At 40.7% G+C, this 14,075-nt stretch overlaps 1 protein-coding gene across 1 annotated transcript; it reads left to right on the top strand.

The window, feature by feature from the left end:
• Positions 1 to 1,839: 1,839 nt before the first annotated feature.
• Positions 1,840 to 3,755, top strand: LOC147492125 (uncharacterized). Its single transcript, XM_086567411.1, has 3 exons — positions 1,840 to 2,192; positions 2,336 to 2,936; positions 3,021 to 3,755. The coding sequence occupies exons 1-3, from the start codon at positions 1,840 to 1,842 to the stop codon at positions 3,753 to 3,755; spliced, it is 1,689 nt and encodes a 562-aa protein (XP_086423537.1).
• The last annotated feature ends 10,320 nt before the right edge of the window (positions 3,756 to 14,075 follow it).

The raw sequence follows: 14,075 nt of genomic DNA, 5'->3' as shown, positions 1-14,075 counted from the left end.
TAACTATTGTATTCCAGGCCTCCCAAACATGCCAAAAGTGGATGGTCCACCAATAATTATATTTAATTGCACTCTTCAAGTCTGATTCTGGTAAACAAACACACCAGCTTTCTTTTGTATATTGGGAGTTGAGACTTTAGATGGGGAGATGCTTGAAGGCTCTTGACTAGTTACTTGCGTATTTCCTTACTTTGTGTATGTATAAGACGGAGACTTGGTTTAAACAGGAGCATATTTCGCTCGTATTCACAAAACTCAAGGCACTCAGCCATGTATGTTGCAACGACTCTGTAATCGTATAATCGAGGTGGCCCCATCTCCTAAATGAATACACAGTTGCATTGCAACTGACTGTGTAATCACATAATCGAGGCTGACACATTTCCTAGATTAATACTTATGATAGGACACTTGTAGTTGGTTTTCTCATTTTTTTATTTGGTAAGCAAAATAACTTTATAAACAAGCATACAACGTAAAAATACAGCGTACTTTAGTGTTTTTTACATTAAATGAAATGTATTATTTTTCTTGTCTAAAAATACATCAAACTTTCAATTTTTTACAATTGATACATTCTGTTAAATGAGGGACGTCATGTTAATTAACGGTTTGAATGGGGTCAAGTGAATTGCACCCCTTCTCTCATTTTCCCCATTTGGTAGTAACATAGACACTTCTTCTATAATATATAAAAAGCCCTCAAAGAAAAACACATAAGCACATGGTAACTAATAAACCTTTCCAAAATCTATCCACCATAGTTAATTTCTTACTGGATTCTGTTTGTTTGATTGTTATCATGAAAGACCATTTTCAGAAATAGAAAATGTTTTTCTCCAAAACCTACCAAATAGAGGCATCAACATTGATTCTGTTATTAGATGTTTTTTATTACTCTAAAACAATCGGTTTAAATGAGATAAGTTCCTGATTATCAAGAGTTCAAATTGCTAGTTTGTCTAGTGTGGGTTGTTCATGGGAATCTTTTTCCAAATCTGTTATTGAAGATAATGGAGAAGTAGGAAAGTGATGCATATTATCTTGAGATAGAATGAAGACTAAAGAACTAAATTGTAGATAAACCAATATAATCAAATTGAATTAAGACTTAACTTAAACAAGTTTTGAAGAATCAGATTAGAGGGCTTAAATTTGAGATGGTTATGGAGTGCTTTGGGTGGGATGTCTCAAGGAAGATGGAAGCATGTGCACATAGCCACGGATAAAGATGATCGAAAATTTGATTACGTGAGAGAATAGACAAGTTTTCCTACTTGTACTATTTAGGCACATATTGAAAATTAGATTTGTTTTCGAGGGTATTGTAGCGACCCAATTTATGATGGCCGAGGGTCCGGCGGGTAATGGATCCAGGAAGAGGACTGGGTGTGGGACGAAGGGCATGTTATTTAAGGCCGTGGACATGGGAGTCAAGAATGGAGGCCGAGAACCGAGGACCGACAGTGAGAGCCAGCGGAAAGGATATAGTGACACAGGAATTGTACCATCTGGACACGTGCCCAGTAGGAGCACGGGAAAAACCCTAACGTCGTACGGGAACTTACCACGTGGCAATCCATAGACCGAGAGATGAAGGGACAGATGGAGGGCCCAAGGGAGAGTAGGGGGATTATAAATAGAATAGGAGAGGAGGAGAAGAGGTAGGTCACAACATTTGGCGCCGTCTGTGGGGAAAAGAAAGAGAGAGAGAGAGTGAAAAATAGTGAGATGGCAACAAAAAGAAGAGTGGGGCGACCAAAAAAGACGACGGTCGCCGAGATGGATTTGGAATCAATAAGGAACGAAAGGGAGGAGTAGGATAGGGAAGAGATAGTAATGTCTGGAGCAGAGAAAACAAGGTTGTTGCATGAGGAAATATCGAGGTTGAGGGAGGAAAATGAGGGGTTAAGGAGGGAGAGAGAAACAATAGAGGAGTCGGAAAGGGAGGTGTCTAGAGCAGGGAAAGAGGAGGAAGGGGGAACTGATGCGGAAGAACAAACGGTGGTGGGGCTCACCAAGGAACAAGTCAGGGAAATGATCGCCCGTGATCTGAAGGCTAGCCTGGGACAGACCAAGGGCGTGGGAGGTACGGCGAGTCAGGTGGTGGCGGGGTTGAATCGCAACCCACTGGCAGATTTGATATGGAAGTCGGAGGTGCCGAAGAGGTTCAACCAGCCAAGGTTTGAGAGGTATGATGGAACAAGGGACCCAGCTGACCACATTCATCATTTCGGCAGCAGATGCCGTTGTGGCAGGAGCCGCGATATGACGGACTAAGATGTATGATGTTCCCGGCAAGCTTAAAAGGGGGAGCATCCGATTGGTATTACAGGTTACCTTCTAAGAGTATTAATAACTTTCAGGAGTTAGAGCAGGCGTTTATTGATCACTTCATACACCAGAAGAAGCGTGTGGTGGACATCGCGGCCTTGTTCAACGTAAGGCAAAGGTCCGCGGAATCGGTGAGAGATTTCTTGTGTAGATTCAAGGCGGAGACTTTGAAAGTGGAGAATCTGGATGAAAGGATGGCAGTGATAGCTTTCGAGAGAGGGTTACGCCCAGGAACAAGGGTACATGAGTCGGTAGCAAAGAATGATATAGCAACATTACAGGACCTGTACCCGAGGGTGGAGAAGTACATCAGGTATGAGGACATTATGCAGAAGGAGGTGAGAAGGCCAGGGAAGGCGGTGTTATCGTTGGAGAAAGGTGAGGGGCGTCGGCGATATGAGCCCTCTGACAAAGGGAGCAGCGGATATCGAAGGTATTCGTCGCAGCCCGAGAGGAGCCGAGAAGAGGCTAGGAGGGAGAGTCGAGACAAAAAGCCCTATCGCGAGGAAGAGAAAGTGTCACTGAATAAATCGTTGAGTGAAATACTACCGTTGATTCAGAATTTGCAGGGGTATGAGGGTCCACGAACCAAGCCAGTAGAGGTACAAGGCAGACCCTATTGTGCCTATCATCAAATACACAATCATGAGACGAACGGCTGCTATGCGTTAAGATGGTTAATTTAGAGGATGATAGGAAAGGGATTGTTGAAGGAATTTATAACGGAAGAGGAAAAGGGAGAGCAAGAGCCTACCCAGGGGAGGATACTGGGAATGATCAACGTGATCTTCAGTGGAGAGATATTGAGCCACAATGCACACCGAGACAGAATACGGCGGGTGGCAAGTGTACAGCAGGTACATGAGACAGCAGGACAGTCGCGGGCGGATTACTGGGCCGCGAAAGGAAGGAAAAGTATAACGTTCACCGACGCGGACCTTCGAGCCATCGACTCCCCGCATGAGGACGCGTTGGTGATCACGGTGGCTATGGGAAATTACATAGTAAAGAGGGTGTTGGTGGACTGCGGTAGTGCTGTAGATTTACTGTTTAGAGGGGCAATGGAAGAAATGAAGATAGAAAGGAAGCAGTTGAGACCCTCACCAACAAATTTGTATGGGTTCAACGGAAGCATGACGGAACCCTTGGGGGAGCTTCTGCTCCCAGTGACCACGGGACCCGTTACAGTGTTTTCAAGATTTAAGGTGGTGGATGCCGACTTGCAGTACAACGCCATCCTGGGGAGGAGGTGGATTCACGAGATGAAAGCAGTTCCTTCTACCTACTACCAAGTGATTCGGTTCCCTACCCCTACCGGGTATCACGAGGTCCGCGGGGGATCGGTGTGGCAAAAAAACAGCCACCGTGAGTACGGTGAAGAGATTGATCCGCGGATCGAGGAGGAAGACCTCACGCTCTAGGAAGAGGCGTGGCATAGCAATTACGATTGCCGTCGGGGAGGGTCATGGAGTTAACGAGAAGGACCGAAGACCTTGGATGAGATAGAGGTAGTGAATTTGGGGAGGACGGTGAGGAGAAGTTCACATCGGTGGGGTCCAAATGTCGAGGAATGGAAGAGCAAGTTAATACGGTTCTTTGTCCGCCACAAAGATGTGTTTGCATGGATGATTGAGGAAGTCACCGGATTAGACCCATAATTCGCATGTCATAGGTTACATATGAGGGAAGACGCGAAGCCAGTAAGATAGAAGATCACGAGGAATTAGACCGAGGTGCGCGCCAAGGAAATTGGCGGGGAGAGGTCGCAAGGTTGAAAGGGCAGGTATAATACGAGAGGTGTCGTTTACCGACTGGTTGTCAAATGTGGTAGCGGTACCTAAGAAGAATGGCAAGGTGCGGATGTGTGTCGACTTCACTAACGTGAATTCAGAATGTCCCAAAGATAGTTGCCCCATGCCGAGAGTAGACCAGCTAGTGGATAGAACTGCGGGGGTTTAAAGTATTTTCTTTCATGGACGCTGATAAATGATAAAATTGAATAGTTTACCTACGAAATGAACGATGAACTCAAAACGTAAGTAAACTAAAACTATTTACGTGTCTATATTTATCAAAGTTTCTACTCTCAATTCTATCGAAATAGAGTGGAGTAACAAATTCTTTCCACTCCTAGTTCTCTAGCATGGAATGTTTTCTAATCTAATTAATCGGTCTTAAGCCTAATGAGAGCTTTACGAAGGGTGTTATACTACGATACAATATGAAATTGATTATGTTGAATTTAACTACGAATGCTATGGAAATATGATTGTTTTTGAATCTAGATAAAGGATTAGAGGGGACTTGAATCCACCTCGAATCCAACTTAATAACCTAGCATAGATTCTTGTATCTCGATTCATACGTTCTTACGGCAAGAAATTCGAGTTCTAATCCTTAGTGTTCTTGGCATTTCTACCAAATACTAACTAGCATGTGAGGTCGTCCACCCATTCTCATGGCGAATCATGACCTTCTAGAGTGGAATAGATTCTACAACGCTTCTACACTATACCACTAAGTTTTCATCAAAGCTTCATCAACCCCTCTAATGGAGGTTTTAGCCTTGAGTCATCAACCCATCATTTCTCATTGAATTATAACTACACATCATATTAAAATTCTAACTTAACTAATTTAACTAACAATGTTTCAATCGACTTAAACTACGAAATGATAATCAACAAGAATTAAAATTAGATCTATAAATTGAAATGACAAAAATTGAAATTGATAAAAATAACTATTTTATTTATCTAATCAATCAAGAACAATGATTCAAGACTTAATCTAAAACAAGAATTGGAAATGGAACTTAAACTTAATTACTCTACTGAAAACTAGATCTAGAGTTCTATATAGTTTTAGGTCTAACTACCTACCATTAACAAAGAGTTAAGCTTTGGTTTTTATACTTTCAGATCCAAAAATCGTGCATGGGCTTGGAGCCATGTTTTGGGCCAGAGAATCAGGCCCAAAACCCAATTCTTTCAGTACAAAAAGGCCTCTTCAGCTGTAGTTGGTTTGAACAGACTTTTCGTCTACTTCTTCTCCTCTGATTGGATTAAGGCTTAGACCATTGGAAAGCTCTTTCTGAGCCGGTCGTTTTGACATAAGGTAGGCCCCATTCCGAGGTCTGAGTCCAAAGATCACGGCCTCGGAAGTTCTCACGACTTGTGTATCTTTGTTTACCCAAATCGACTTTTCAGCTTTTGACCGGGCTTTAGAAAAGCTTTGTCTTCTTGAATCTTGGCCTTTAATCACGGAACTCCTTAGTATCCGACCTTTGCTCCTTTATCTCGCTAAAGTGGCACATTTCTGCACATAATGGACTTTGAAACCTGAAATGCATAAAAACACGTAATCAGTGTTAACTCTTAATTATTACTCACATAATTGGTCTAAAAGTATGACTGTTACAGGGTTAAAACTACAGTTTTGGGCTCTTATCAAACCACCCCCAAACAGCATTTTGCTTGTCCTCAAGCAAAGATGAGAAATTAGAATAAGTGACCAAAAATGGAGTTCTAACTACTCTCGTTTTCATTTGAGTCGCGATTGCATTGACCATATCTGACAAGGCCTTAAACCACTAGGAATTCCCTAGTGGACGAGTTATAGCCTCGTGAGAGTTTTCCAGTGAAGGTACTCACAAACTTCAACTATACTACAACGACTAAGAAATAAAACTATTGTTTCCTCATTCATGTCCCAACTATCTATATATCTCACTAGCAAATGAATAAGAATAACCAAGTCAAAAACCTAAGCTAATATATGCATAATAATCAATCATTTATGATACAAATATATATACTATGAGTAATACTATGAAATGCCTAGCGGGTTAAGTTTCTGAAAACTTCGAATAAGCGTCCTTAAGTAGGTCCTCACATAAATGTCAAGACAAAACCACTCGATTTTTCCGCTCAAGTTTTCACTTACTCCGGTTAATGCGAGTGGGCACACTTTACCTTACAATCTCAATGACAAACAAGGAAGCCGGAGTCGATCAAACACATCTGCCACATACTATCACACTAACCTATTCCTAATTAAGCTAGAGGTCTTTATTAGGTGTTGCGGGGATTAGGAGATGGTTTAAGAAGGAAGGAAATGGATATTCAAAAGGACAAGTCTGAGATAATAGAGTCTTCATATTATGTAACTTAGAGAAAACCTTGTTATTTTCTTTTGCTTCTATACTTTGTTTCCATCCTTAGCCATATTTTTCTTTTTCTTTTCTTTGGCTTTTGACTCTCTTTTATTCTATTTTTGGAGTTTTTATTTATTTCTATATATATATTTATTTCTTTTCCTTGGATGGAAACTTCTTTTCTTTACTCATTCTATTGTCAGACTTATTCTAGATTGGGTAAGTTGAATTTTTTTATTTTGTTTTGTTTTTGTAACAGGGTAAAGGAATTGTGGTTTATGGAAGGCTAAAGAAAGACTCGTGAGGGGCTTACTAGCGGAAAATAATTCATAGGTTTGAATTTCTGGCTATATCGATCCAAAGAGGGCCTAAATTCTCGCTTAGGATATGGCATAGTGATCAAGCAAGTGGACGTGTGATTTCTCTATTCGGAATATACTTCTCCCTTGTGTCATTTCTCAAATGTTTCGCTCATATAAGGCTTTAGGCTATATTCTCACAGGATTTGTAGAATAAGTACTCTAGCCTAGATTTCATAAACTTACTGTTAACAATCATAGATACTTATGTAATATATTTATAGATAGATGCAAAGATTATTACCTACATATTAACCTAAGTTCCTAACAATTATTCTGATGCAAAAGCTACGTGAGACTTCTAGATTGTTAAGTGCATAGAGAAAGAAAACAATACCAATATTCCTAAGTGTATAGCATAAACTTATTTATTTATATTTTTAAAATTTTTAACTTGAAAACAAATGCATATTATACATATCTATATCCTAACAGATGCCTTAATTACACGTGTTTCTATGCCCCCCCCCCAAAAAAAAAAACTAGAAGCATGCTTTGTCCTCAAAGCATTTAAATAAAGAGGGTAGAAAAATACCATGGAAATGCGTGAAATTCTGGAACATCTGCAAAATAAGGTTAGAAATATAGGAAATAAAAATACTGACGCAACTCTATAAGAGTTCCACCCATTATGGGGTTAACAGAATTAAATTTGCTTGGGACATAAGCAGACAATAACAAAACTAAAAACTTACCTTATCTCCCGCTTAAGCATCCTCCTCCTCCTTAAAGAGATGAGGTTCCTTCGCATCCTGCCAGTCCATTATAACTTGCCAAGCTTGTCGCCATTTATCATCTACTAATGCTAACCTGTTAAGTGTTATTATGTCTGATGGGATGTACGGGGCGACCAAATGAGGTTGCACCTGCCATCCTGACCAAGTCATTATTCGCAATGAGCGAACCACCCAATTGGTGGGTCTCATGACTTCAACCCTTTTCCAATCTGTGAATTTTTCACAGAATACAGGTAAACAACTACGCATGATGCGACTTACTAAAACAGGCATAAGAAGATACTTACGCCTCATGCTTTGGGCTCTCTTAAGACTAGCGACTAAAACTCAGGGAATGTCATATCAGCGACGTCCCTCAGCTAAATCGAGGAAAATGTCACCCCAGATCGCTTTGCGAAAATGAACCGCCATTCTCCCAAAATATTCATCGGGATGAATAACATGGTGGTGCCTACGTTTAGAGAAAGGCTACCAAGGGCAATGCTATATCGCCCCTGGTCCATTACTCGAAATACCCCTCCCCCATAATACTCATGGAAATATGTATAATCATAAAGGTATGCATTATCGGTCATATATGCCCATGTGTGAGCAGGATCAGGTATTGGTAATCCTGAAACTAAAGCGACCACATTTTTATTGAATTGATGTGTCGTGTCATCGACTACGACGAAGAATTCTTGTTCTCTATCCTGATTACAATAGAATTTAACGTGGTCGTAGAAATAAGCAGTAAGCTTTGGTGAATATGAATCGTCATCACTTACCAGTAGATGACGCCATCCTAACTGCAGGATCCTGTGTCGGAACCAATGTCCATAGGTTTCGGTTCCCAATACGTCTTCGAAAGACTGTTCAGGTATGACTATAGGAGATGTCATCTCAACGACTCCTTGAACAGTTACAAAAATCCTGGAAAGACCCACAAAAATTGGAACTTCCGTGTTCACAAATGGCGGTGGTGGTCTTCTCGGTGGTTTTAAAATTACAAGTGTTTGAAGCGCCGAGTCGCTCAAGGAGGGCGCTGGTCAGCTCGAAGTTTTAAATTACAGAGTTTGGCGCTGGTCGCTCCTCACTAAACCGTAATGAAATTGTATTAGTGTCAGCGGTAGCTCGACGAGGTGTAGGCCGTAAGTCTTTGAAACAGAGTTTAGAGGAAAAAGAAGGAAAAACTTGGAGTGAAAGGTGAGGGATGATGGTGAGGTATAGTGTGGTTTGTTAGTGTAGAATGAAGGGGGTTTAAATAGGTTCTGTGCTTCCAAAATGAATCGGCAAGTTGCCAAATTGTTTAAAGGCAATTTCGAAATAGAAAGATTCCAAACCCAAAAACGGAAACAAACCATCTTATTGATTTTCTAAAATCCCGGTATCTTTTATCTTTGGATTTAGAATAGTAACTTCTAAACTCTCCTACATTTCATGCTACTACCACACAATTCATAGATATGCCGATATCGGCCAAATTCTCAACCTTTCCTCCAAGACAAATTTACAGCAGATGATCATATAACGAATTATATTAAAACTTAAATTTAAAACCAAACAACATAAAACAAACACCTTAATATTTAAATTTAACAACTGAATTAAAATCCAACTAATAAAACAAAATCATGAAATAACAGCGAACACAAACTGATGGTGAACACCTAGTTATGTGATGAAGATGGACCCTGAGATGGAGAATGGCTTGAACCATCTGTCCTTCGGCGACGACGCTCATGCCTGTCGGACTCGGCTGAAACAGAGTCCTCCACGGGTGGCATGCGTCGTAGCATCTCTATTCGAACAAGCGCTTGTGCTTCCATCTCAGTCCTGAGTACTGCATACTGGGCTTGTTGATGCTGGTGGATAGTCTCCATGTTAGACAAGATATCGTCCTGAACCCCTTCGAGCATTTCAAGTCTCGTCTGAAGGTTCGTTTGCTTCTTTCGAACTACAATCTGTCTATCTCGGATATCTTCACAAATACCATAAATGCAACGCAAGGCAGTTTGCAATACTTGCATGCGTTCTAAATTAGAACTACATTTATCTAATGCATCGTCATCCAGACATGTCATATCCTCCCTTTCATCCTTCGACTCAACCATTTTTTCTTCAGACAACGGCCAAGTCTCTTGGATGCAATCCATATAGATACTTGCATTAGAATGCAATTTGATCTTAATAGGAGCAGATCTTGTGACAGCTCTAAAGGAGAGCATGATCTTAGTGATCAATACGAGAAGAGGCACCAAGCTCTTCCCCACTCCTCGAATCACATTAAACATTAAATCGAGGATGCAGAAATTATACTTATTTGTTTGCAAAATCCAGAGAACGTGCAGACATTGCAGGCCGATATCACTGACTTTGTCTTTCCCGAGGACGTTCCTACCAATCCACTGAGCTACAGCCAATTGATTGGTTCTCAGGGTTGATTGGCGGACGCAATGAGATGTCGGATTGTATTCACCCTCCACGGCAGTATCCTTCATCAAAGCAGGAACTCCAGTATACTGGGATTCCTGAATTGTCGTTACCAGGTTGCTTTCAAGCGTAATTCCCTAACATTCGAAACAACAACCTCGCCGTACTTCCCTCCTCGTTCATGCTACCTTTATGAAAATCCTATCCCCCTCCAATTCTTGCTTCTTATAAAACTGTTCTACCAAATCATAGTGATAGAACTCCTCAGTCGAGTACCACAGTCCGTTCCAATGCCTCCTAATCATCTCCGCGTCGTAAAATGGCGCGAAGCTGTCGGAAGCAAACGCGTGCTCCGGCAAAATTCTTCGTCGTAGCGCCATTGAAGTTTCTGAGACAACTAATGGTTTGTAGACTGTGGGGGAGGCAAATTTGAAGAAAAACTACTAAAAACAATGTTAGTGGCGGTAGTTACTCGAATTGGTGGCTGTTTTTCGGAGTTGGGGTGGTGGTGGTAATGGTTTAGAGAAGATTTTAGTTGGGTTTGATTATCTTGGTGTGAGTGTAGTTAAGTTTTCTTCTCTCACTCTATTTTTTTATTTGTTTTATTTTGGTGTTCAAGGTTTGATTTAAACTTGGTAACCGGTGGGATTGAAAGGGAAAGAACTGTGCGTTTTTGGGAAGGAAGGAGATGCACAGTCGTGCGTGCGGTTTGGGCCCAAGCCTAATTTGAATTCCGAAATTTTCCGATTTTTTACGCAATTTCAAATTCAATTTGCCGCTTCGTTACTGGCCCGATTTTGGCGAATGAGTTATGGAAATGATCAGTAGAGAATTTCCAATCCAATGATCCATAAAACACTCAATTCCAACCATGGGTGACGTATAAAAGGATGGAAAAACGCCTCAAAGTGCGTGTGTGACGTAAGTTATGCGAACGAAGGAAATCTGAGTTAAGATTACGTCAACCCAATTGAACTACAAGTAATGGGCCTAAGCAACACAAACAGAAAGTTCGAGCAATCCAAATGGAGAGACCGATTGCCCACCCCCAAACAAATTTTTAAACACAAAATTTGTTCTAACGCGGGTCGTTTAAAGTCAGATTCCCAAGACTTGTTGGATTGCTATTTTTATGATTAAGAATTTTTTTATTATTATGTATTTTATTTATTTTTTTATTTATTTATTTTTATTAGTTTATTATAAGATAAACGAAAAACAATAAATATATAATTCACCCCTTAGAGGAACATGACTCAAAAACCGAGAAAACATGCAAAAGTGGAAAACGTGAATTATGTTAACCGTGGACTTAGGATCCGGTACTTACAGCCACACACTCCATAGGGAGGGCCTCTGTTGCAAAAATGTGTTCCACCATCAGTAATGATGGCTTTAGGAATGCCAAACCGACAGAAAATATATTCTTTAATAAAAAATACAACGGTCTTATGGTCATTGCTACGGCAAGCTAGGGCCTCTATCCATTTAGACACGTAGTCCACGACAACTAGAATATAAATGAAACCGTGGGAAACAGGAAAAGGACCCATGAAATCAATGCCCCAAACGTCAAAAATTTCTACTATCAAGATTGGATTTAATGGCATCATATTACGCTTCATGATTTGCCCAAGTTGTTGGCAACGAATACACGTCTTGCAATGCACTTGGGCATCCTTAAAAAGGGTAGGCCAATAAAAACCACATTGAAGCACTTTAGCGACTGTTTTCATCCCACTAAAATGGCCACCACACTCTTTGTCATGGCAGAATGATAGAACTTCATTGTATTCCCACTGGGGAATACAACGACGAAATCTCCGCCGCACAATACTTAAAAAGGTATGGCTCATCCCAAAGAGTATAACTTAACTCGCCAAGAACTTCTTACGTTCATTTCTTGACTAATTATAAGGCATAACATCAGCCGCTAAATAATTTACAATGTCGGATATACCATGGTGTTTGAAAAAATCGCATACGAGATCTCATCGGGAAAAAAGTCCGGTATGGACTCGAAATCACTCGATCGTCGTTTGTGAGTCTAGATAAGTGGTCGGCAACTACGCTTTCGACCCCTCTTTGTCCTTTATTTCTAATGTGAACTCTTGCGGAGAAGGATCCATCGATTAATCTCTGCTAGCATCCTTCTTTGCAAGAAGGTACTTAAAGGGCTGCATGGTCCGTGTAAACTAAAGTTTTAGAACCAACCAAATAAGGATCTAAACTTATCTAAAGCATAAATGACAGCTAAGAATTCTTTTTCTCAGTAGTTGAATAATTCCGTTGAGCATCGTTTAAGGTTTTACTAGCATAATAAATAACAAAGTGGACTTATTATCTAGTTTTTGTCCCAAGATCGCACCAACCGCATAATCACTAGCATCACACATAAGTTCGAAAGGTTTAGACCAATCGAGGGGCTGTATAATTGGTGCAGAGGTTAGAGGCGGCTTTTAAAGTTTCAAAAGCCCGCGTCAGCTTAAAATTAAAATCAAAGATTGCATCTTTCAAAAGCAGATTAGTTAACGGCCTAGCTATTTTCGAGAAGTCTTTAATAAACCGCCTATAAAACCCGCATGGCCTAGAAAGGCTCTAATATCACCGGACAGTCCGTGGTTTAGGTAGAAGTTGCTATCTTATCTAGTTTGGCCTTATCTACTTCAATGCCATCACTAGATAATGATGTGACCTAGTACTATGCCCTTTTTCACCATGAAATGACACTTTTCCCAGTTTAAAACGAGGCTCTTTTCTTCACACCGTGTCAAAACCTTCGACAGGTTAGACAAATAGTCTGTGAAGGAGTCTCCATAGATAGAAAAATCATCCATGAAAACTTCCATAAAGCGCTCTACCATGTCACTAAATATATGAAGCATACACTGCTGGAAGGTACCAGGAGCATTACAAAGGCCAAAAGGCATTCGTTTATAGGCATACGTTTCGAAGGGACATGTGAAGGTAGTCTTTTCTTGGTCATCTATATCAATAATAATCTGAAAATAGCCTGAGTAGCCATCCAGAAAACAATAAAAAGCATGACCAGCTAGGCGTTCGAGCATTTGATCTATAAACGGTAAGGGAAAGTGATCCTTTTCGTGTCATAGCATTTAAACGTCAGAATCAATCTGAGATCCTCCATTTCATAGGACCTTGTGTGACAACATAGTCACCCTTCCCATTTCGCACTACCATGGTAACTCCCGATTTCTTAGGAACTACATGAATGGGGCTTACCCATTCGCTATCGAGATTGGGTATATGATACCCGCGATCGAAAGTAATCGTAAGACTTCTTCCCTCACCACCTCTTTCATGGTGGGTTCAAGCTTAACGCCGAGGTTCGTGGAGAAGTCTTCGCTTATCCTCCAAATGGATACGATGAGTGCAAATATTAGGGTCAATTCCCTTAATGTCGGCTAGGGACCAACCAATCGCAGACCGATGTTCCCCAATCACCCGGATTAAACGTGTCTCTTCATTCTTAGATAACAGAGAAGATATAATTACCGGATGACTACCATCCGGATCAAGTTAAATATATTTTAACTCTGGGGGAAGGGGTTTAAGCATTAGGGTGGAAGGAAAATCAATAGATGTTTCGTCGGGGTCCTCATTTTGCATAATGAATACTTGCTTAGGTAGCAAGTCTTCATACTCAATATGTGGAGCAACCGAAGTGTCTACAATTGGTGTGGACTCAAGGATGGTGTTGACTTCCTCTAAGTAGGAGTCATTTACAAAATCTAAAGTTCCAAAAGAAAGGAATTTGTACATATTGTTTTCAGGAAACGTGTTGTTAAAATAATCTTGAGCTAAGCTCTCGATCATGCTAACCTCCCCATCTATAGACGAATCTGGTAATTGTTTCATCATTTTAAAAACATTTACCTCAACTGTAAGATGGCCAAAAGATAAGGACATCTTACCATCGCTGCAATTTATAAGTGCGTTGGCAGTTGCTAAGAAGGGGCGCCCTAAGATGATCGGTACAGAGTCGTTGGCGACTTCTGTATCGAGGATAACAAAATCAGCAGGATAGTAAAAATCCTGAACCTTAACAAGCACGTT

The sequence above is a fragment of the Coptis chinensis genome, chromosome 6 (assembly GCF_015680905.1).
Source record: "Coptis chinensis isolate HL-2020 chromosome 6, ASM1568090v1, whole genome shotgun sequence".
In the NCBI taxonomy this organism is placed as follows: Eukaryota; Viridiplantae; Streptophyta; class Magnoliopsida; order Ranunculales; family Ranunculaceae; genus Coptis; species Coptis chinensis.
This window is presented reverse-complemented; position numbering and strand designations above follow the sequence as displayed.

Coding starts and splice junctions, on each gene's coding strand:
- LOC147492125 (XM_086567411.1), top strand. CDS start 1,840: ATGTCTGGAGCAGAGAAAACAAGGTTGTTGCATGAGGAAATATCGAGG. Junction 2,193..2,335: donor AACCAGCCAAGGTTTGAGAG/GTATGATGGAAC, acceptor TTGGTATTACAG/GTTACCTTCTAAGAGTATTA. Junction 2,937..3,020: donor CACGAACCAAGCCAGTAGAG/GTACAAGGCAGA, acceptor TGGTTAATTTAG/AGGATGATAGGAAAGGGATT.